Raw genomic sequence first — 23,861 nt, forward strand, 5'->3', positions numbered from 1 at the left:
CACCCCTTACCCATTGCTCATTCCTTTAGAGATCACTTTAGGGGCTGTACGCTGATGGTCAGCAGGTTCCTCCTTGAGTCTGCCGCTAGGCCTTCATGCGGCAGTTCAGTTTGCTGTGCCACTGCCCTCACAAGAGCTGCCTTTATTTGGGGGGTTGGTATCCTGAGCTTAGTAGGGGTTTTCTTGATCTCATTTGTCGAAAGCAGAGCTGAAAACAGCTGGGTAAGAACAGGTTGAAGGGAGGTACTCCGAGCTTTGGGAGACTGTTCAGGAAGAAAACCTGGAGGGATGGGATCAGGGCTTGGCTCCAGTGAACAGAGGGCTGAAAGCTAATTCAGCTTTCCTTTCTAAATGAAGCGTCCACCAGATTCATGAATATTTCTCTGGGACTCTGTCTCAGTTTCCCTGCTATCCTCAGGGGAAAATTGTTTTTATCTCATTCCTTTGTCTTCTTTGTTCATTTGCTTTCTGTACTGTATGAAGGAGACACAGAGTAAATCAGCTCCAGGCCCTACCTGTGAGCAGCTCCGAGTCCAGTGGGACAGGAGACGCTGATACCAACAGCTTTGATGCAGAGTGAACCGTGCCACAGAAGGTGACAAAAGGAGCCCAGAGGAGAGAAGAATTAGTGCTTCCTGGAGGAATCTGGGAGGCAGAGGAAGGGGACCTTGAAGGATGCGTTTGGTAACAGGGAAGGGTTGTTGAGACAGCAATCCAGGCAGAGGGAACGGCAGAGTCAAAGGCTGGGAGGTGGGAGAGAGCCTGGCACCATCAGGAATCAGAGTCCAGTTCCCAGGACAGTGGGTAGCTGTGGAGGCAGAAAGGAGGGGGGCGGTTGGTTGGGAGGTCTTCAGGGGCCAGATGCTCAAAGGCAGTGAACGCTGAGGTTGAGTGCTTGAACTTATCCTGAGAGCACTGGGGAGCCATTGAAAGTTTAAGCAGATGAGGAATCCGATTTGTTTTATTCCTTAGGGTGATCACTTGGGGAAAATGTGGGATGAGGGGCAGGGCTGGCAGCTACAGCCACAGTCTCTGTGGTCATGGACAAGGGCAGCGGGTTCCAGTGATGTTAGAGGAGACCCCAGGGTGGCTATAGGTGGCCTGGGTGGTTGCTGGTGGCCCAAGCAAGGTCACGACCCAGCATGGGTCTCAGCATGGTCTCCCTCTCCCACCAGGAGCCCCCAGTGGCCTCCAGGAGCATGCTTGAATTCTCTGTATTGGCATTCCCTGGCCGGCCTTACCCACCTCTACAGCCTTGGCCCTCCCACCCCCCTACATGAGCCTGTGCTCTGGCCTAACTGGTTTTTCCATTGGTCCTGAGCTCATATGACCCACTGAGTCATCCAAGCCTTTAGCCACTCAATTCCTGTCCCCCATTCCTCCCAACATCCTCAAGGAAGATGGCCCTATCCGCCTCTACTCCCCACTCCCCACTGTCCACCCTTCCTTTTTTTTTTAATATATATATTTTATTTATTTATTTGAAAGAGAGAGAGAGAGGCAGAGACATAGGCAGAGGGAGAAGCAAGGCTCCATGCAGGGAGCCCGATGTGGGACTCGATCCCAGGACTCCAGGATCACGCCCTGGGCCAAAGGCAGGCGCTAAACCACTGAGCCACCCAGGGATCCCCTGTCCACCCTTCCTTGCCCTCCTCTAAACCCTCTCTTAGCAGAGGCCTGGGCAGACCATGTCCTCAACATAAACAGCGCTTAAAGACCTTTAAAGGAGGACCGCAGACTGTGGCCCAGGTCTGGGTGGAGGAGAGCTGGCGGCGCCCCACCTCCGGGGGCTCCAGGAGGGCCAGGCGGGGTGAACTGTCTTGTCTGCAGCATTCTCGCCTCGGCCAGTGGAGCTTTCGTTATTGCTCCAAATTAGGCACCAATCTGCCTGTGTAATTGTTTGCTAATTGGCATGAAATCCTAATGTAATTAGTTGGGCCCCTTATCAGGGAGCCTGGGGAGCCAGAGGCGGTGGGGGGCCGCTGGAGCAGGGGGGTCTAGGAGGCTGGGGAAATGTTCTGAGAGAGGAGGCCCCAAGTTGCCATCAGGGCTGAGATAAGAAATTACAGAAATGGCAGCATCTCACAGTTCCAAGGAACTTTGGAGAGTCAGCAAGTGCTGCTTATCTCACAGATAGGGAAACTGAGGACAGGTCGGGAGCAGAACCCTCTGGGAGCCGGTGGCGGAGCTGGACCAGATGCCCACGTCACCTGTCTACGGTGAGGAAACCATCCGAAATGTGATGAAAGTGCCTTGGAAATTCTGATCCTGGGAGGGCTGGAAGGTCCCACTAAGGTGTTGTCCCTCCCAATCCCAACACAGGGGGACGCGGAGGCTCAGGGGCCCCCTGGGAAATCTGTGGCCCTGTGGACTCTCATCCCAGGTTCTGCTGCTCCCCGGAGGCTCAGGGGCCCCCTGGGAAGTCTGTGGCCCTGTGGACTCTAATCCCAGGTTCTGCTGCTCCCCGGGGCTGATTCCTGCTGAGGGGGCTGCAGAGTGACTTGAGGATCCATCAAGTCACCCTTAGAAGCACTATGGGTGGACAGGTTGGCTCTACTGGCCAGGATGGTGGCGGAGGGGGCCCAGGGGACTTCCTCGTTGAAAGGGGCTCCTGTGGGGATCCCTGGGTGGCGCAGCGGTTTAGGGCCTGCCTTTGGCCCGGGGCGCGATCCTGGAGACCCGGGATCGAGTCCCAGGTCGGGCTCCCGGTGCATGGAGCCTGCTTCTCCTTCTGCCTGTGTCTCTGCCTCTCTCTCTCTCTCTGTGTGACTATCATAAAAAAAAAAAAAAAAAAAAAAAAAAAAAAGGAAAGGGGCTCCTGTCAACAACCTCAAAGTTGTTGGTCATTCTCATGAGGAGCCATCCCACAGCCAGAGGCAAGGTAAGAACCAGGGGCTGCCTTCTCATGGGAGGTCTCCCAGCATCCTGGCTGGGAGAGTCAATCCCAATGACTCCTTCCCAGGCAGGAGGGTGGATTGGCAAGTGGGGAGAGACTGTGGCCCCAGGGCAGGGGAGGAGGGGAAGCTAGTACCAGGACCATCTTGGGGGGGGGTGCCATTTTTGTCACATGGTCCCCATCCCTGCTCCCCATCCCTAGCAGCCATTCTCCCTCAAACCAACTCTCACACCTTGGGCTGCTCCCTGCCTGTGGTCTATCCTTAATCTCTCCTACTGCAGCAGTGCTTGGGCTTCCATTCTCCCTAATCTCTATCTTTCCCCACATCTCTCCTGTTTCCTGGTCCCTGTCCCTGGATGTCCTGAAGGCACCTCAATGCAGCATGTCCAAAATAGAAATCATGGATTTCCCCTAAGTCTTTCCCCTTGTGAATAAGTGGCGCCCTCCCCCTCAGGACCTTTGCACTTACAATTACCCCTATAGGGACTGCTCTTCCTATAAGTATCCCTCACCTCCTTCGGGTCTCTGCTCAGATGGTACCTTCTCAGAGACACCTTTCCTGACCACCTCGCCTAAACTCGCCTCCTGTTCTCCTCTAACCCCCTTGCCTCCCTACCCAACACTATTTTCCTTCTTTGTTCTTATCAACACTAACAGTCTATGTATTTGTGCTTTTGCATCTGCCTCCCCTCCCCCACCAGAAGGTAAACTGCTCATAAGCTCAGCCGTTATGTGGTCAGGTTCTAGAAATTCCTTGAAGTTCTAGATTCTATCCATTTCACCACCCTTTGTGCCAGACAGTTTTATTTATTTATTTTTTTAAGTAGGCTCCACGCCCAATTGAACTCACGGCCCTGAGATCAAGAGTCACATGCTTCACCGACTGAGCCAGCCAGGCGCCCCAGTGCCAGACACTTTTAGTAAGCACTCAATAAATATTTGCTGAATGAATAAATGAATGAATGAATGAGCCTCTCACTGGTCCTCTTCTCCAATCCTGGCTTCCTCAAATCCACCGTCCAGGTGCCCAGCTGTTTCTCCTTAAGCAAACTTGACTATGATTTCCTCTCTAAAACCCTCCATAAAACTCTTGCTTTCAGAATAAAAGCGACCTCTGGTTTAGCTTACAAGGCCCACAGTGATGTGTTTCCAGGCTAACCTTCAGCTTCCTGTGTCCTCCCCCCAGACATAAACACACACACACACACACACACACAGCCATGCAGAGAGCCTGGATATACTATTTATGCCTCTGTACGGCTCCCTCGGCCCTTAGGTGGGCCTCTACATTCTCTGACTCATTTCTTTCTTTCTTTTTTTTTTAAAGATTTTATTTATTTATTTGAAAGAGAGCAGGAGCAGAGGGGAGAAACAGAAGGAGAGGGAGAAGCAGACTCCCCACTGAGCAGGGAGCCTGATGAGGGGCTCCATTCCAGGCCCCTGGGACCATGACCTGAGCTGAAGGCAGATGCTTAACCAACTGAGCCATCTAGGTGCCCCTCCTTTAAAAAAAAAAAAAAAAAAAAAAGCCTCAGTTAATAGTATTTTTGGAGCAGCTTCTTGGTGCTAGGCCCCTTGCTGAGCCTTACTGACGGGAGTCAGCCTCTACCCCTTCTCAAAATTCTCCACAGAAGAGGAGGACCTGAAACCATCATCCCATCCCTAGTTCCTTGTTGTCCTCTGGTCCTCCTGACAGCAGCCCCCCTACCCACCCACCTGTTCTAGCCAGGACGCTGGGAGACCTCCCATGAGAAGGCAGCCCCTGGCTCTTACCTGCCTCTGGCTGTGGGATGGCTCCTCATGAGAATGACCAGGAATAACTGGATTTGAGGTCTTTATGCCCACCCCCCACCCCCACCCCAACTTCTGGAAGAGTGATGTAGGCTGAGCCATCCCTGTCAGGATCCAACCCAGGGCCTGACAGAGTAAAGGGGACATGAAGTGACTCAGGCTGCCCCTCTTCCCTAGGACTTCTGAGCTACAGCCCTCTTCACCCCACAAGGTCCAAGACCCAGAGAGGGGTGAGTTTGTTCACCTGTGTCTCCCCTGTGTGTGCGTGGGCACTTGCTCACGTGCGCGGATTCCTGGGTGTGCATCAGTGGGCCTTACCCCTTGATCCAGGTGACAGCAGCCTGGCCCACACTCCTGTGTGTGTTAGGTGTGCCCGGGAGTGTGCCCCGCTGTGTCTGAATTAGGGTTCATGAGTGCGAGTCTCCTGTTAGGAGATGGCCGTGGCCTGGGGCGGGCGGTTGGCGGTCCTTCCTGGTGTCTGGCTTCAACCTCCAGTGCAGCCACAGGGCGGTGACGATCGCCGTTCGTCTGCAACGGCGGAGCTGCCCCCGCGCCTTGGGAGAGCGACAGCCTGGAACCGCCGCTCCGCCCCCCGGGTAGCCGCCCCTCCTCTCCGGCCTTTGCCTCCCGAGAGCCCATTGCGCTCCCGCGGGTCGGGGAGCGGGGGAGCGGGCGGAGAGTGGCGGTGGGGGGCGCCCTGGCTCCCCGACCCTGCTCCCCGCTGCCCCACCCCCAGCCCCGCACAGTCGCGCAGACGCCCGCGCCAGCCAGCGCTGGGAGACACAGTGACACAGACCCCGGGCACTCGGACGCACGGACACGCTCGCAGGCTCGCGCAGGGGCTGGGGCGGGGCACGCTCACACGGACCCCCGTGCCTGCAGACAGACGCCCACGCGGACTCGGGTGCAAATGCGCATCCACACGTGGGCGCAGACACGCGGACACACCCTCACACCCCTGCGGGCGTCCACGCAGTGACACAGACACGAGCGCCCAAACGCGCGGCCACACTCGCAGCCACACGCAGGGCCTGGAGCACCGACACACACACACGCGCACACGCACACGCGCGCGGACGGTGGTGCAGGCTCGGTCTAAAAATACAGCCCTCGCCGCCGCCGGCGCCTGCCCGCCAGCGCGCCCAGACACGCCGCCGTGGCCGTCCCCGCGGCCTCGAGCCCCCGACCGCGGGCTCGCCGGCACTCGCAGCCCACGCGGGGCTCGCACGCGCCCCTCAGGCACACTCGCAAAGCACGCTCACTCGGACACACGCGGCGCACGCAGGCGCGCCTGGGCGGACACACCAGCGCCGCACAGTCGCCCCACGCAGACGCGCTCGGGCCGCAGCCGCCTTTGAAATTCAAATCCGCGCTCGTCCTCAGCTCCGCGCGCCCCGCGCCCGCGCCCGCCGCCCCCGGCTCCAGCCTCATTCCGGCCCGCGGCCCGGAGCGGAAATTAAAATTCATTTCGGGGGAGACCTGGGCCGAGCGAGGGGCGCACGGGCGGCCTCGCCGGGAGGGCCCTTTGTGAGAGAGGGAGGGTGCGGGGCGCCCTAGGAGGAGGAGCCCCTGCGCCTCCTGCCATTCGACCTTGACCCGCGGCCGCCAGTTTCTGGGTTCCCCCACCCCCCTCCCTCTCCCCGCAAGGCAAGTGCCGCGCCGGCCAAGGTGGCTGGGAGGGAGAGCCGGCCAGAGGTCTCAGCCTTGGGGAGGAGGGGGCTTCCTGGGAGGCATTAGCTTAAAAAGTGCCCAAAGACAAGAATAACAATGTCATCCCTACAGATCTGCAGACATACCCTGCGCACAAACCCACAGCCTCATCCAGGCACATACAGAGGACACCCGGGGCCACAACCACCCACAGTCACACACAACAAACACAGCATTATACACAATGCCGCCCCCCTCCCCACTTGAAGGCCTGCCAGCAAACCCCCGCGCACACACACACACAGGGAAACACACCACAGGCTGGCACAGACACCTACCAAACACTGCCACACGGAGATACAGTCACACACAGACCTGCAAATGCCATATGCCCTGACTCATACCCCACCAAAAGGCACAGACACGGGCCTGAAAACACTTCCCCCACATACACACACACACACACACAGGCTTGAGCATGAAATACAAAGAAACACCACATACTGGTTGCACACAAACTCCAACAACTTAACCCGGCCCCGTCAACACACCCCACATTCACCTAGACACTGAGCAGATACACAGACCGCAGCATCACATGGCTGTATGCATTATATGCCATAGGTATACACAAATAGAAAAATTATGCATGAAACACTGCGCACCCTGCATACAAAGACAGACACATACACACACACACACACACACAGCAGAGATCCCAAAGCCAGGCCCAGGCTTCTGACGTACAAGGCCTAGGCAGACACATACAAAACCTGCGCACAGGCACACCATATACATACACACAGACTCTCCCCCCACGCATTGACGCACACAACCACCCACACGTGTACCCGAGCTCAGCCCCACTCACTCCTACTCTGACATGCAGAACACCGGCTGGCGATGCACCCCAGGGCCTCTCCCCTCCAACCACAACACTCAGAGCCTTCTCCCTCCACCCCCTGCCCCATCCGTAGGCCTTGCCCCCAAGTCTGGGACCCCTAGAGATCAGAGTTGTGCCAGGTTTGGCAGTGAGCTTGAAGGCCCACCCTCTCACCAAGTAGTGACTGCTTTACTGCCAGCATGAGGTGGTGTATGATTCTAGAGAAAGGGATGTCCTCCTGGGGTGTGTCAGCGAGGAGTGTGGCTGTGCCTGCCAGGGAGGTGTGTACATGTCAGTGGTCTTCTGGGAGGTCCTTCCTGGCACCCCCAGCAACTCTGGTTGCCTCCCCCAAATCCAGGCATCCTGCTTCAGTCTTTCCCTACAGAAGTCAGGCCCTGGGAGTCAGACCCCTTCAGATCTCTTACCCTGAGGGAGCTGGTTCTCTCTGGAAGATCAGCTCTAATCCTAAAATAAATTGTTTTCCACAGTCAGTGCTTGGTCGGTCCTTTGGGGGACATAGGGGGGACAAGGGAGAGGCAAGACTAAGGCAGGGCCTTTCTGAATGAAGGGGGCTCTGGTTCTCTCTGCCTCCTTCTAAGCCATGTTCCTCATCTGGGAAATGGGGGTGACCACACCAGTGTAAGGGTTTGTTGTGACAATAAGTTAAAAGCAGCTGGCACTGGGTCAAGCCCACAGAGGGGCTCAACAGGATGAGCTGGTCCCGCTAGACCTCTAGGTTGCCCCCACCCTTGCCTGCTATGCTCAATGTGTCCTGCTTGGCACAAGCCCAGTCCAGCTGGATCCAGGTGGCACAGAGCCCAGGGGAGAGAACATGGGGCATCCCAGATGGTGGGAACACACTGGCCCCCTACTGCTGGTGTGCCCGGTGCCTGCCAAGTGTCCCAGACCCTCCCTGAGGGATTCCCCTTCCCTTTCCACCTGGGCAGGAGGGTGGGAGCAGCTCTCCTCAGGCACCTTCACCCTCTGCATGTCCAGCAGCCTGGGGGGTGTGGCTATAGGGGATGGTGCTATCATTTCTGGGTGTCCCGAGTGGTTGCCAGGGCTCCTTGTCCTTAAGGCCTGCAGTATGGGAGGGTGGAATTAGGTCTCAAGGAGAATTTACCAGGGGGTAAAGCCTAGACTGCCTCCTGTCAGCCTGGAGGGGTCATGTCTAACCTCCACCTAGAGCGAGAGGGGACAAGACTGATGGATGAGCCAGACAGGTCCCCCCTGGGCCAGAAAATGGAGGAGGGTTGTGTCCTGGGATTGTGTATGTGTGTGTGTGTGTGTGTGTGTGTGTGTGGTTATTTATGCACCTGTGCTTCCTAGGCAAGTGTATGTCTGTGGGCCAGTGACTGTGTAAGTGTGTGGACATGGATTCACTGGTACATGCATCCATGTGTGTGTGTGCGTGTGTGTTTACACAGACAAGAAAGGCTAAAAAGGAAGAGGGCTTCCAAATGAGGAGAGGAAGTGCTATAGAGAAGGCGATTTGGACTCAGTTTCTCTGCAGGGATCACACACTCACAGTGTCCCGGCCACTCGGGTGGCTTCCTTCACAGCAGTGATCTCGGCAGATGAGACCTCCTCTCTCCCTGGGTGGGAAGGAGGGAGTCCTGGAAGGCCTCAAGGGCAGAGCCCCATTCTGAATCATGTCCATGTCCCCAGAGCCTGGAACAGCTGCAGCCCTTAGTAAGTCTCAAGATGGGGCCACATTCCTGCAGAGGACACCTCCCTGGGTCTGGCCCTATGGGAGGCCTTCAGCTTTATTATCTTTTGTGACTCACATCAGCTCTGCTAGGTTGGGATCATTATTTCCATTTTACAGAAGAGAAAACTGAGGCTTGAAGAGTATACATGACCTGTCCAAGGTCACACAACCAGTGAGAGATAGAGGGAGATGTCCTTTCTAGGTCATCACATGGGAAACTGTGAAGCACGGCTTTATTGGACAAACGTGGATCAAGAATCACAGACTGGAAGCTCTGTGCGGGCAGGGTCTTCACTTGCCCTTGGGCCATTCATTCCCTTGACAAATACCTATCACATACCTGGCATAATGCTTTGTGCCAGGAGATCCAACTGTGACTGGATGCACAAGGTCTCTGCCTTCCCAGGACTCATTGTCCAGCAGGGGGAACAGATGACACGTGTGTAAATACACAACATATTTTCAAGTAATGATACTGTGATGGAAACGCAAGGCCATGGTTTGGAGCGACTAGGGATGGGCGGGTAGGGCTGCTTTAGAAGTGTAATCTGGGGAGGTCTTCCAGAAGAGGTGATGTTGGCACTGAGTCCTTCCTGGTGAGCTGGGGCAAGTGCTGGGGGAAGAAGGATTTGGACTTTTTCAAGAAGACTTGTGTTACTCCAATATTGTGAGGGGGTGGGGTGAAGATGAGGGCAGTGGAAATGGCTCTGGAGAGGCTGGTAGGGGCCAGATTCTGCCGGGCTAGGAAGTTCCTGGTGCTAAGTGCAGCAGGAAGCCACTAGAGGGTTTAAGAAGAGGGTCTCTGATTTGCATGTTAAAGAGATGGCTCAGTGGGCTCCAGGAGAATGGATTGGGGCAGGGAGGCAGAAGGGGGAGCATGGAGATTCAAGATAGGAGGTCCCGGCACCAGATGATGGTGGCTTGGACTCCCACGTTGGCAGTGGGCACATGAAGAATAGATGTAGGATATTCTAGGAGGTAGAAGCAACAGAATTTGATGATGGCCTGGATCCCAGCACCTAGAACACAGTAAACACTCAATAAATATTAGTTGAGGGGATCCCTGGGTGGCGCGCAGAGGTTTAGTCCCTGCCTTTGGCTCAGGGCGTGATCCCGGGCTTGCGGGATCGAGTCCCACATCCGGCTCCCTGAATGGAGCCTGCTTCTCTCTCTGCCTCTCTGTGTCTCTTATGAATAAATAAATAAATATATCTTAAAAAAATATATATGGGTAAGTGAAGGCACCCTCTAGGTGGCAGGATCTTGCGTACACCCTCCGGAGTAAGGTGCGTGTGAGGATCACCTAGTCCCTAAAGGTCTTCTCTGCCCTCTGCCCCAGGGGCCTGAGAACGCAGGCACTGCTCAGAGAGCTGCATACAAACCAGGCCCTAACCTTCTGGGAGGATTTGGCTAGAGAACAAAGAATCTTCCCTCCTCTCCTTGATCTACAGCACCAAGAAAATGACAAACACCCAGCCTAGGCTGCCCCAGGCTCCTAATCCATTTGGCATCTACAGCAGGATGGATGAAGTTAGACATGCAGGACTTCCCACAGGCAGGGAGGGCCAGTCCACCTCTTCCAGGATACCTCTCCAGGATCCCTGACATCCAGAGCAGTAAGGTGTTTGTCACACGAGCTCTGGGACAGACCCTGATAGAAGGGATCCATGTGGATTTGAGTGTCTCTGGGGACATGTTATGAGCTCCTGATAGGTATCTGGGGTGGGGCTGGGGGATTAAAAGGGGACCTTGGTATTCAGAGCTTTGGGTTGCCATGGGTACCTACTTGGCTGAGTGTCATTGGAGGGTAGGGGCTGAGGGAGGGACACTCCTAGGTCCCACCGGCTGGAAGGAAACCTGACCAGGCTCTGGGCCAAATAAATCATTGGGAAGAGAAGAACATTTTCTCATCTGTTTAAAGGGCAATGAAGCATAGCAGTGGCTGGCCCAGTGGGAGGCAGGGCTGAGGCCAGGCGGGTGAGGCCAGGGTTGTGCCCCTGGTAGACCCACTATCCTGCCCTGAACTGCCCCACTGAGGGCTGTGCTGCCTCCGGAATGGACCACTGGTGGTTGTTATTGTTAACCAAAATACGAATTAATTGGTAATAAAGCAATTATTTAAAAAGGCCCCTTTCAGGAATGTAGCTCTCGCTAATCCACATCCACATCCCTTATCTCCTTGGAGCCCTGGTGAGATCATTTATACCATTTCACAGGTAAGGAAATAGAGGCCCAGGAAGCCGGAGGGATTTTCTCAAGGTCACCTAGGGATACAGTGTGAAAGCATGGTAGAGAGCCTGACTTCTAGTTGCCCTTGTGGCATTGGTCCCCAACATCCCATCAGAGGTTCCAGACAGAGCTCCAAGTGGGACTAAAGGGCTGGGATCAATCGTCCTTTACCCAGTCTTTGTGTTTCAGGGGGAGGGGTGGGTGGGAGGTATCCCTTCCTTCCGCCTAAACCCTCTGTGCTCAAGCTCTGACCAGGGCCCCTACCCTTGCCCTCAGCTCCCTAGAGGCCCCTCCTGGGGCTTAGACTTGTTCTTCCCACCCCCGCCTGGGCTGTCAGAGAAGTAATTTCTCTTCAACCAGCTGGATTTGAATATGGAAACGATTTGTAATTACTCCAAGTCCTCCCGGGCGGCATTATCACCAGAGTGAGTCTGGAAGGGCAGGGGCTCTTGGGAAAGGAGGTGGGGAAGCCCTGATGCGAGGAGGCACCTCCGGGAGAGCCTTCCCGAGGTTGGCCCTAATCGAGCCTGCTCCCGCATAACCCCGGGGAGGTCTGTGCTCTCCACCCTGCTCCTGCAGCCCTTGCTGCCTTGCTGACCTGCCACCCTGCCCTGTGAGTCCCCAGGTAGGCAGTACCATCCTTGTCAGTCCCTCACTCTCTCTGACCATCTGTATTCCCCAGAGCTATATTTCCCTGTACTTTTGTGGCTGAAAGAATGGGGTTGAGAAGCCAGAGGGCTACCAAGGAACACAGAAACAGACAGAACGCTGCTGTCTCTCCAGAGCCAGCCCCTCCCATTATCCCTGCACCCAGCTGGATCCTGGGGGGAACGGGAGGGCCTCAGGGATCCAGCTGCATTACTACATCTGCGAGGGACCTGCCTGGGTTTCTCTGGGCTCTGGGTCTCTAGTATGCTAATTTAATGAATATTCATAAAGAGGGAGGCAGGCTCCCTATGGGATTGGAATGGGCTGGAGCTCTGGAGTATAGGGTCCTGGAAGCTTCTGAGGGAGGACCTGTCCTTATATCCTTGAGTGCACCTCCTGTCCTGACCACTCTCCCCACCTTTGTCCACCTCCTTAAGGCCTGAACTCCAGCAACCCCCACTGCCCTTTGCATTGCCCAAATAAGGAGGCTTAGGATCTTCCACTGCTGTTGGGGTGGCTCTTGACACCCTCTATAGATGGCAAGGCCTGCCTTGGCTTTCACAGTCGCAGCTGAGCCTCCAAACCCAGACACCTAGGGTGTGTTTGAGAGTACCCAGCAAGAACCCAGGAGCCCTGCCTGCCAGTACTAGGCGTAAAGCACAGTCCTTCTCGGGCTCCCGCTGGGAAAGGAAAGGTGCCAGCCCTCCTCCCTGCCTCATACAGCCTCATAAATTCCCTTAAGGTGACGGGCGAGATTCCTTCATCGCCCCTTATTACCTCCTTCCATTAAAGTCGATAATCTCTCACAATCATTCACAACAAATGTCACCAAGACTGCTGGAGCAAAGGGGAGACAGAGGGAGTGAACAGGGGGCTTTTCTACGTCTTCCTGGTACTGTCCCTGGGGGGATGTGAAGCCTTTTCATTCTGCCCTAGTCTCCAGGGTGACCCAACTCAAGGAGCTTCAGTGGAGAGGTGGGATTGGGATTGGGTGGACTGGGGACTTCTTTGCTTCCCAGGCTCAGCCCCCTCCTGGCCAGAGAACCTTCAAAAAGTAGGGTTCCTGAAACCATCCCAACCTTCACTGCAAAGCTGCCCCCTGCTGGCTCTTCCTCTGACCAGAACCATCTGATTAACCTACTTGTCTTTGGCTGAAGTGGTGTGTCCCTGGTCTGCCCACCTTCCTGGTGGCAACATGCCCAGGCCACAAAACCACCGGACCAGGGCCCTGAGCCATAGGCATCTCCCTGGGAACCACCTTCACCATGTGGGCTCTGGCCCCACCCAACCGCACTGTGCCAGGCTGGGGAGGGGGCAGGTCCGTACATTCCGGCTGCTTCTACGCAAACAGATGCAACATGGGGGCGCCCCTGGCACAGGAAAAGGCACTTGTGGGAATAGATAGGCACTCAGGAAAACATGTAACACACTGCACACGTGTAGCATCCCCGTGCCTAGGGACATGCAACATTGCAGTTTACAGTAGAGTATGCATCAAACATACCACACTGCAGTGTACATATGTGGCTCCTACAAACAACTGACCCACAGCACTCAGCACATATGTGGCACTTATAAGCTTGCACACACATAGCGTGTCTACCCACAGGAACAGCCAACAGACATTCAGGACCTGAACACATGTTAACACATCGTGTCTGTATGTAGCAATTGCATGCACAGAGCCAGGCAACATTGCAGTGCACCCACAGGGCACCTGTGTGCATAAGCATATGCAAAGTTCAGCGCACGGGAGTGGCACCTGCATGCACAGGGATATGCAATTTGCAATGCATACGGGGGAGGGTGGGGCAAGTGTTTCAGCCCCCCCCCCCCCCCGCGGGGGCCCCGGAGACCCTGGCTGGGCGGGCCGCCTCCGGCCTGGGGTATCGCTGAAGGGGCGTCGCGGATCGCCGCATCCTGCGGTCCAGGAGGCCGCGGGCGGGGCGGGGGCTTACCCGGGGCTTCTCCCGCGCCGGCGCCTGGGGCCCAGGGCGGGGAGGAGGAGGGTGCGCTTGGCTCGGCTGGCGCTGCTCCCCCTTTAACAGGAGGCGGCGCGCGTCGCCCCCGCCCCCCGCCCCTTCTCCCGCGGCTCCTCGCGCCCGGCCTGGCGCGCGCCCCCTCCCGGGCCCAGCCCGCGCAGGCGCCGCGTCCCACCTCGGCCGTCACTCGGCCCGGCGCGCGCTGCGGGCAGCGGCCGGAGCGGCCGGAGGAACCGGGGTTGGCTGCGGCGGCGGCGGCGGCGGCAGTGGCGGCAGTGGTGGCGGCGGCGCTCGGAGACCGAGGATGCGGCGCCGGCTTTTGGAGCCTGGGGCTGCGGCCGCCGCCCGCGAATAGGAGGCGGCGCGCGGCGCGGGCGGTGCTCGGGGCGGGGGAGCGGGGAGCGGGGGGGCGGCGCGGCGAGGAGGCGGCGGCAGGAGCCCGCGCCCGGCCCGGCGCCCGCCCGCCCCGCGCTGCTCCGCGGCGCCTTTTCTGCACCCGCCGCTCCGCGGAGCGGGAGCCTCGGCCCCTCGGCGCCGCTGCCGCGAGCCGCCCCGCGCCCGGCCAGGCCCCCGCCTTAGGGATGGCAAACTTGCGCCCCGTGGCTGCCTCCGCCAGCGCCGGCCCCCGCTCCTGCTGCTGACGGCGCCCAGGTGAGTGCTCGGTCCCAGACCTCGACCCGGCCCCGCACCGAGCCCTCCCGGCGCGGTCCCGAGTTTCCGCACCGGCCCGGACTCGGGGCGCTCCCCCAGCCCGTCTCTGTTGAATCCTCCCTCTCCCGAACTGAGTTCTTTCAGCATCTACCCACTCCCATCTCTTTGGGAACTTCCAAGCCTGGGGCCGAGGCCCCTTTCATCGCTGGTGAGTCCCTTGATCATCCACTTCCCTTTCCCCATTTCTGCTAAAGCCCTCCCCCACAATCCTGACCCAGACCTTACCCCCATTACTGTCTCGAGTCTCTTCCTCTCTTAGCCTGGATCCTGGCAGTGCGCCCCCCACCTTGATTAGAGCCCCTTTCTCCAACCTGCAGCTCGACTGTGCCTTCCCCCTGTATCCCCCCTCCTCGTCTGGATGCCGGACCCTGCTCCTCCCCTCCACTTCATCTCTGCCTGGAGTCCTTCCTGTCCCCATCCACGTCTGCCCCTAGTTCCTGCCTTTCCCCGCGCCAGTACCGCGACCATGCTTCCCTTCTTATTTCTGTCCCGATGCATCCTCCCCCATATCTGCCTGGAGTCTCCCTATCCCTCGCGAATCTCTGCTGCAAGTCTCCTCCCCCTCAGCCTGGACTTGGGGCCGTGTCCCCCGGGTCGGCTTCGAGCCCCCTCCTCTTGGGCCAGGATCTCCACCGGCCCTGCATCCCTGGCTCCCGTGTCCATCTTTGGTCGGAGTCTGTCCATCCCCCATCCTTCTCTTCCCACCCCTGGGGCATAGAGCCGGGCACCAAACGCACCCTCCCGCAGCCCCGGGGCTGGCATGATGGGGCGGGGGCGGGCGGGGGTTGTAGGTTGTGAAGTTGGAGGCCACTCCCGCAGTCAGCTCGGTCCGAGGGAAGTCCTCTGCGCCGCGGCCGGTGCAGAGCGGGCGAAGGGTCTGGTGCCCGCGGGGGGAGGGGCTCCCGGGCCGGAGATACTGCCCGCCTGCCCGCCTTGCCAGCTGCCGGCCGGGCCCCTGGGCGTCCTCTGGCGCCCCCTGCCCGCAGCTCTGGACCCGCCGCCCCTTTTCCTCCCGCGGGTAACCCCGGGTTTCCGCAGCCAGAGCAGCAGCGGCGGCTGCGGGACTGGCGCTGGGAAGTCCCTGGGGAAGAGGAGGCTGGCGGGCGAGGCCGGGTGCCCCCTCGTGCTAGCCGCGGGGGAACAGTCCTGGTTGTCGGGCCATATGCTCTGGGGATAGCGCAGGGTGGGGTGGGGTGGGGTGGAGGGCTCATCCCAGCAGTTATTCGGGAGCCCTTTGAGCTATCAGGGATAGACCTACAGGACTAGTCCCTGGATTTGAGGTGGTCTGGATGGGTTTGTTTGGGCTTGGGCAGGTGTCCTCAGGGAGCCTCTGTCTACCCTATGGCAGTTTCCACTAGGTGGGGTATGGGGGCAAAGGTGGGCTCATCTGGTCTGGGCATGGCGTAGGCGATGGGGGAGTCCACCTGGCCCTGGGACAGCAGGCACCTGGGGAGTGCCCCCCTTTTGCTGCCACAGGGGTCAGTGTGGACTCTGTACAGGGTGTGCCCTGATGGCGGTGGTGGTGAGGCTTGGGAGAAGGTCTTCCCTGGACTGAGATGGACAGAGTTTCCCCCTCTTCTTCCTCTTCTGACTCCCCTCCCCCATCACTCTTCAGAAAGGCATAGGTCTAGCCTGGGGTGGGTGTATGTGGTAGGCATTTCTGTAACCCAAAGTGAGGTCCCAGCTGGTCTCTGCCCTCTTCTCTCCCTCCCAACACCCAGGTAATGGAGCTGAGTAAGTAGTAGCTTCTGGTTAGATGAGCTGGGTTCAAAAGCTGTGTGACCTGGCAGGCTACATAACCTTTCTGAGCCTCAGTTGGCCCTCTCTAAAATAGGTCAGGATAAAATGCCTCATATTGTTGCTGGGAGAATGAAATTAGATTGTTAGGTGTTTGGCACCTAGTAACGCTCAACAGTGATTGGTTTATTGGGCTGTTTGTCTTCAAGGCCAAGGTCAGGCCCCTCTCCCAGCTATTCCTATTCCCAGAGGAGAAGTACAGAATGGGTTTTAGTGACTTCACCCTAACCCCCCAGGATAATAAAGCCAGACACCACCTTCAGCAACCAGAGTGGGTCGAGGGAGCCTGTGACTGTCAGCCTCTCCCCTCCCTCACCCATCCTTCATCATGCCCCTGGACTGCTCTGGGATCAGCTCTGGCCAGAGGGGCATCAGTGAAAACCAGGCCAAGGTCTCTGAGGTCCTGGTTCAAGTATAGAGGCTGGGCAGGTAAGATCAATGCAGGGAAGAAACCCAAGTCAAGGTGCCCAAAGGTAGGCTTGCCTGAAAAAGGGGCCCGAGGTAGGAAATCAGCCACAGAGGAGCACATGGTGCACAGAGGAACCTCTTACCTCTCCCCAGGAGGTCAGACGCCATCAGGAACTTTCCAGGACAGTTAGTGCTCCAGGTCAGAGTTAGGGGGCGCCCCCGCCTAAGGGCCCCAAGAGTTTGAAGAAACCTGGCTCTGCCGGGATTGGCTTGGTGAAGGGTGGGTAAGGGGGAGAGAGAGGGCTCGAATGTGTGGCGTTCTGCTGCTGGAAGTCCTCTGGGCAGGGTGGCTGGGCCTGGGTCCCACCGGGGAGTGGCAGCCTCCCAGCCTCCAGTCTGCCGGGCAGCCCTGACATTGGGGAACAAAAGCTTTCGGTTCCTGTAGCAACGGCTCCAGCTGCTGCAAAGTTCCGGGGAGGCGGGCGGAGGGCGGCTGAGTCACCGCCCCCTCCCCCGCCGCCCTCGCGGCCCCGCCCCCGCCCCCCAAGTCTACCTCCTCGTGGTGGAGGTGGGGGGCTTCCCCGGGCCGGAAGACCCCTGAGCTGGAAGAGGAGCGGCCCTCTCTGCCAGGTGGAGAAGGCGGGGCCGCCCTCGGGGTGGGGGAGCCCCCTGCCTCGGTCCTGCCCACCAGCTCCAGGAGCTGGATGGAGGTGTGCACCCTCCTGGGTACCAGAGCTCCGGGGGAGGGGTCCTTGGGGACCGGGCCACCCGGCCAGTGCATGGGCAGGGGACCCGAAGGCCCCGGGTGGGGGTCCCCGCCCGCGTGTCGGCCCGGGCTGGGCCCCGCAGCGAGCGCCGGGGAGGCGGAGGGTGAGTGACGGGCGGGCGAATTGGAGCTGCCAGGTGGATAAACGCGACGACGTGCGCACCGCCGCGCCCCCTCCCCCACCGCCGCCCCTCCCCCGCCCGCGGCCCCGGCTCCCCGCGCTCCGCCACCCGCGCCGCTGCTCCCAGCCCGCGGGGCGCAAGGGGCTCGATCCCCGGGATCCCGGAGACCCAGCCCGAGCCCTGAGGTGCCCCCTCCGTCTCCCCGTCTTGTCCCTGCCAGCTGCTGCAAAAGCCTCCGATTCCGTCCTCAGTGCAGGAGGGGAGTCCGGGGCCGGCAGGCCTGCAGGGTCTGGGAGGAACGGGGTCTCCGTGTGCTTGGGCATAGGGTGGGATTCTCAGGTCTGCTGGTGGGTGTGGGAGTCGGGGGGATCTCTGAGACTGGGATTAGGCCAACCCGCAGCTCACCCATCTCAGCCCATTGAAGTCCTGAGGGAGGAGGCCTTTAGATTATCCTCTCCATTAACCTCGCGACCCAGGAAGTTCTTCCTCAGAGCTGAGCTCCATACCTATCCTCTCCAGCTCTGGTGCATGTTTGTGAGCTTTACTGGGCTTGGAGGTGGCAGAGACATTTCCAGGGTTCAGCCCAAAGGGCCTTCCCAGAGATAGCGGTGGACCTCAGCGGGAAATCGGGAGAGTCTGTGAGGTTCTGGGAAGGAGGGAAGGAGGGGAAGGGACCATGTGCGTGCTCTGCTCCGCCTGCACCAGGCTTGGTGCGCGGAACTCACTGGGAGGCTGAATGAAGAGATAGGAGCAGTCCTGAGAGCAGGGATCATGGTCTCTATTCCACAGCCCGGGAGCCTGAGGCTCAGGGAGGGTGATCATGGCTAATAACCACCTGGGCCGCCTGTGAGGTTAGGATCCTTCCAGGCCCCCTCCCAGGAGAGTCTCTCTCTGACTTAGCTTGGAATCGAGCTTTTTGCCTTATTTTGTGGATGGGGGAATGATATATACATATATATATATAAAAGGCCCTCCCCCCAAAAAGTCTATGTCCCAGCAGGAACCACCAGGGTCATACATACCCAGGGTGAAATTCCTGAATTGGTGTGAAGGGAGTGTCTGAAGGAGATTGAGTGCAGGAGGGGGCTTGGGCAGGATTTAGAGGTGGCTCTAAAGAGGTACAGAAGCCAGGCTGTGGCTCTGGGAATCTGGACTTAGCGCTTCTTGATGGGTCGGGGCTACGGAGGAGGGAGCAGCCTAGGCCCAGGAGGTGGGGTTGGAAGGGGTGTTCTGAGCTCCCAGCGTCAGGAGCACACAAAGGAAGGAACAGTAAGTCAGATCCTGCCTGACACTTAGCTGTCATATGCTAAGTCTCAAAGAACCTGTGTGTGTTCACACGAGAGTACATTTGCATCTCTGCATGTGTACAAGTGTCTGGCTGGCTCTTTACACCTTGTCCATGTGAGAGCCTAAACCCTTGTGTGCATGTGAATTCACACATCTGTGGCTTCACTCATCTATGTGTGTGTGTTTGTACATGTGTGTCTGTTCACATATAGAATGCTGGTGACACCTGTCTTCGCGTGTGTCTGTGCATATGTGCTTTTGTGTGCATGCCTGCACAGCACAGTGATGTTCAAGCCTCTGTGTGTATGTAGGTTCCCCACCCTGCTCTAAGTGGGGGAGGCAAGACCAGTTATAATGAGCCCCCACCTCCCCTCTGCTGAGCTGCAGCTATGGCCTGAATTTTGCAGCCTGCTTAAAAATAATTGGGGGCAGCGGGGGGATTGGATGTCACTCATCATCAGCTACTGGCTTCCCTGGTGCCGCAGCAGGCTGGGCGGGCTGAACAGTTTGGGACAGGCATGATATGGAGCAGGGAAGGCCAGGGGTCTTGTGTCCTGTTTTTCAGTTCTGGTGGGAGCAAGGGAGACACAGCTTGTTCTGACTTCTGCTGAATAACTCCAGACAGGTCTCAGAGGATGGTGGGGTGGCTCCTTCCCAGTCAATGAACCTGCCTGGAGCTTGTCCCCCCCCAACCCCCCTTACCACTATGGCTGGGGAGGGGCAAGTGTGGGATCTGGGGCAGTGAGGAGTTCCATGGAAGCTGTACAGGGATTGGAATTCTGGGGTTCTAATTCCTGCCCTCCCACCCCAACCCAACCCCTCCAGCCACTGTTGAGGCTCCTGAAAAGCCAAGGGGAAATCTGTGCCTGGGGAGCCTCTGGGTCTTGGAAAATCCAGCCACACCTGTGAATTATCCTCTCTGTGATTCAGTTCCCAGAGCTAATGGCTTGTCCATCTGTCCTGAAGCCTGGGCAAGGGAAGGGGACAGAGCAAGAGGCGATTGGTGGATAAGAGGGAACCCCAGGCTGAGGCCTCAGGTCCTGGGTTCCAGTCCCAGCTGGACTACTCTTGTGTGATCTTGAGCAGGTTGCCTCCCCTTTTGGAGCCTCATCTTTTCTCCTCTAATGTGGAGCAGCCAGGCTCTAGGGGCCCATTCAGTGCTGTGAGCTGTGCTGTCGCCACGGAGGAGAGAGGCAGTGTGGATCACCTCGGGGGCAGGGCTGGAAGCAGGTGCCAGGCTCTGCTCTCTGGGCAGCTAGGGTGGGCAGTGTCTCTGTCCTGGCCTGGTGGGTGGGAGGGCAGCTTTTGTCCCCTTGGGCCTGACCGCCCTGTGTGGCTGTCAGGGTATGGCCAAGAGGTCCTCGCTGTTGCCCACACCCGGAGTACATTCACACCTGCTGGGAGTTCGGCTTTAGGGCAGCACTTTGCAGGGAGGGAGACATCAGTGAACTCTGGGCTCCGCTCCTAGGAGCTTAAAGACTCCTGAGATGAGTGAGCTAGCCCTGGGGAGAGAGCCGGGGATAGAGGTGGTGACTGGGGCTAGGGACTTTCGGGCAAGGGCTGTGAGCTGGCTTGGTGGCCTCACTACGGGTAGCAGGCTGCAAGCCAGGCCTTGGATGGTAACCCTGTGGCAGGAAGGGAAGAGGGATTAAGGGCAATACTGCACCCATTTTGCAGATGCCTCCCACTCCCCATTTCCACAGCCGTGATAACACATGACGTTCATACTTGCGACGCCCTCCAGGGGCATGGATCAGGTTGTGCGCAGTCCCTGGCACACCGGTGGTAACTCCTCCCCTTTCTCGCCCACTCAGTAAAGCAAGTGAGTGAGAATGACATTGTTCTGGGAATAACCTTGAATTGCTCTGATTTATAAAAAAGCAAATCGTTGTCAAACATTGCTCCTTTGACAATTACCGCTGGATTACGCGTGACACGCCTCACAGCTGATCACGATACACTGCGACTTAGGGCAAAGGTTCTGGAGCATTCAAGCTAGGTGGCGGGGATGAGGCTAGATCCACGTGTCAGGCCTGGTGCCTGTGGCTGGTGGGACCCACCGAGGAATCAGAGGGTGACAGACATGACAGCTGATGTTTCTCACGGGCTCACAGAGTCAGGCTCTCTTCCGTGCCTTCATCTTACAGGTGAGGTGACTGAGGCTCGGAGTTTGTCTAAGATCACACAGGTGGGCGTGGGGGACTTCAGAGTCTTAACACGAGGCCCACTCCCTGCAGCGAGTAACAGGAGACTTAGAGCCCGTGCTCACAGTGCCCGGGACTGCTGACCACCGTCTCTCTCCGCAGGGCAAGGGACATAGGATGACCCCAGCCTGTCCCCTCTTACTATCTGTGATTCTGTCCCTGCGCCTGGCCGCCGCCTTCGACCCTGCCCCCAGCGCCTGCTCCGCCCTGGCCTCGGGCGTGCTCTACGGGGCCTTTTCACTGCAGGACCTCTTTCCCACCATCGCCTCAGGCTGCTCCTGGACCCTGGAGAACCCTGACCCCACCAAGTACTCCCTCTACCTGCGCTTCAACCGCCAGGAGCAGGTGTGCACTCACTTTGCCCCCCGTCTGCTGCCCCTGGACCACTACCTGGTCAACTTCACCTGCCTGCGGCCTAGCCCAGAGGAGGCGGGGGCCCAGGCCGAGGCAGAGGCAGGGCGGCCAGAGGAGGAGGAGGAGGCGGCAGCGGCGGGGCTGGAACTGTGCGGCGGCTCGGGCCCCTTCACCTTCCTGCACTTCGACAAGAACTTCGTGCAGCTGTGCCTGTCGGCAGAGCCCTCAGAGGCCCCGCGCCTGCTGGCGCCGGCCGCCCTGGCCTTCCGCTTCGTCGAGGTCTTGCTCATCAACAACAACAACTCCAGCCAGTTCACCTGTGGCGTGCTCTGCCGCTGGAGCGAAGAGTGCGGCCGCGCGGCCGGCAGGGCCTGTGGCTTCGCCCAGCCGGGCTGCAGCTGCCCCGGGGAGGCGGGGGCTGGTCCCGCCACCACCACGCCTCCAGGCCCTCCTGCTGCCCACACTCTGTCCAATGCCCTGGTGCCTGGGGGCCCGGCCCCACCTGCTGAGGCCGATTTGCATTCAGGGAGCAGCAATGACCTGTTTACGACTGAGATGAGATATGGTGAGTCTGGGCAGGGCCCTGGTGGGGTGGGTGTGTCCAGGGGGCTCTGAGGGTGCCCAAGAGTCTTGGCAGATCCTCAGGCCATTCGTGTGGTCCTTTGCCCCCAACCCCTCCATCTCCAGCTCTGTCCCGATGTTGGGGTCCCTGAAGTGGATCTGGGTTAGACCTTCCTCTTGAGGGGTTTGTAGTCTTGGTGGGGTAGTGGGGGACAGAGACCAGACAGTGCAGTGTGGCGAACCCAGGGAGAGGACTCCCCACCTTGGGCAATCAAGGAAGACTTCCTGAAGGAAGCGATACAGGAGCCGAGATCTGAAGGACAAGTGGAAGCCAGCCAAGCCAAAGAAGTGATGAGGGCATTCCAGGCAGAGGGAACAGTGCAAACAAAGGCCCCAAGCTGGGAGTGATTGTGGCAGGTTCTGGCACTGCAAGTTGACAAGTTTGCCTGGAGGCTGGAGAGTAGACAGGGAGCAGGGATGTGTTCCTGTCCACATGGGTCAGTGATTTTTGGCAGTGGCCCCAGGGTCAGGGCAGAGGGAGGTGCAGAAGAATGTGCCTGGGTGAAGAGGCCCGGGCTTCGAGGCTGCCTTGGAGGGCTGGGCTGGCTCAGCTCCCAGCATCCCCTGTCTCCCCCTCTGGGCCCCTGTCTTCTGGGACCGAAGCTGCCAGCTGCTAGAGCTTCCTGCTGACTGGGCAAAAGCTCCGCGAGCCCTTGAGTCCTGCCTGCTCTTGCTCCCACCCCAGCTCCCTCACCACAGCCACCCTCTGCCTACCCTCCTTCTTGCAGTCCCTCATCTGGATCCTGTGTGTGGGTCGGTGACTGGCCAGGGGGCTTGGCAGGGAGTGGGCTGGGAGGGAGGCAGATCCAGGATACAGTCCCCAGCTCTGCTACTAAAAGGGAGTTCCCTTCCCTCTCTGGGCCTCAGTTTCTTTATTTGTGGTAACAGGTGTTGGCCTACCATCATGAGGATGTCATGCAGGGATGGAAGTCGCAAGAGGAATCTAGATCTGCCTGAGAGTATTTACAGGGAGACAAGGGGTTTTTGTGTGAGGGCCGCTAGGAGTATTGGAGTATGACCTTTCCCCACCCCTGCTTTGGAGGCCAGAGCCCTCGAGTTGGGCACTGCCTTTGACCGTTCCCTTGAGGGGATCCCATTTTGTTGGCATCAGTTTCCTCATCTGTAAAATGGGGAGATATCTCTGAATCAATTAGAGGGGCTAGTTGTCATGACAGTGGCGTCTCTCAATGCAGTGGGGGAGGGGAGGGGCTCCTCAGCCTCCCCCAGGAGACACCTGGCACCATGCCTATCCATGGCAAGTGCCCAGTGGCCTTGCTCTAGCCTCTCCACCTGGCAGTTTGGCCCTTAACATTGGTCGATGAAGCCGTCCGAGTGACAGCCAGGCCGTGGGCAGGTTACGGGCCCTGGAGGCTGGCCTGGGATTTAGTGCCTGCAGGAAGAAATTGAATTTCACTTCTTTGTCGAACATCGGCGGAGAGCGCCAGGCGTATATCAGGAGGTTTATTGGCTCTTCCTGCCTGGCGGCCACTGCCTATCACTCTGTGGGGGCCTCCCCCATTGTGCTCAGCAGAGGGCAGGCTCTTTTGTCTGGCTTTCCCTGTGGTCCATCGGCCCAGTGGTCCGCAGTGGACGAAGGAAGGCTCTGCCCTCATGGACGGGCACCATCTGGGCAGGCTGCCATGTGGAGCACAGAGCCAGGAGCAGCCAGCTGGGCTTGGTGGAAGCCGGAAGCAGGAGTTGATTGGTAGTCAGGGTGTCTTTGGGGGTCAGAGAGGGCTGGTGATGGGAAGGCCACGAGGGTCCCCATCATCATCACAGCCTCTGCAGGGGCCCCTGGGAC

General features: G+C 58.4%; 1 protein-coding gene and 2 long non-coding RNA genes across 20 annotated transcripts in view; 1 reads left to right on the top strand and 2 right to left on the bottom strand.

Moving 5' to 3' along the window:
- Window positions 1-4,338: 4,338 nt before the first annotated feature.
- On the bottom strand, window positions 4,339-7,596 carry LOC119870046. 3 transcript variants are annotated; one of them, XR_005355067.1, is made up of 3 exons: window positions 7,395-7,596; window positions 4,932-5,241; window positions 4,339-4,398 (listed from the first exon to the last, which is right to left on the bottom strand). It is a non-coding gene; the product is annotated as an uncharacterized LOC119870046 (long non-coding RNA). The 3 variants fall into 3 exon arrangements; XR_005355069.1 differs by having other exon boundaries at window positions 5,006-5,241; window positions 7,395-7,592; XR_005355068.1 differs by lacking the exon at window positions 7,395-7,596 and adding an exon at window positions 6,676-7,145.
- Window positions 7,597-9,147: 1,551 nt separating this feature from the next.
- LOC119870366 lies at window positions 9,148-17,129 on the bottom strand. 2 transcript variants are annotated; one of them, XR_005355894.1, is made up of 2 exons: window positions 16,850-17,129; window positions 9,148-9,950 (listed from the first exon to the last, which is right to left on the bottom strand). It is a non-coding gene; the product is annotated as an uncharacterized LOC119870366 (long non-coding RNA). The 2 variants fall into 2 exon arrangements; XR_005355895.1 differs by lacking the exon at window positions 16,850-17,129 and adding an exon at window positions 13,767-13,894.
- The window catches only part of ADGRB2 (adhesion G protein-coupled receptor B2), a 35,810-nt gene continuing 26,256 nt past the window's right edge, over window positions 14,308-23,861 (top strand). For 12 of the 15 annotated variants that reach the window (XM_038531286.1, XM_038531290.1, XM_038531287.1 and 9 more), the window contains exons 1-2: window positions 14,308-14,441; window positions 21,188-22,004. In XM_038531286.1, the coding sequence (XP_038387214.1) occupies window positions 21,203-22,004 (802 nt within the window). In that variant the 5' untranslated portion in view covers window positions 14,308-14,441; window positions 21,188-21,202. Of the gene's footprint in view, window positions 14,442-14,536; window positions 14,650-21,187; window positions 22,005-23,861 lie in introns of those variants that run through there. The other 3 variants (XM_038531298.1, XM_038531300.1, XM_038531299.1) reach the window with 2 other exon arrangements.

This window comes from Canis lupus, chromosome 2 (genome assembly GCF_011100685.1).
Source record: "Canis lupus familiaris isolate Mischka breed German Shepherd chromosome 2, alternate assembly UU_Cfam_GSD_1.0, whole genome shotgun sequence".
Taxonomy (NCBI): Eukaryota; Metazoa; Chordata; class Mammalia; order Carnivora; family Canidae; genus Canis; species Canis lupus.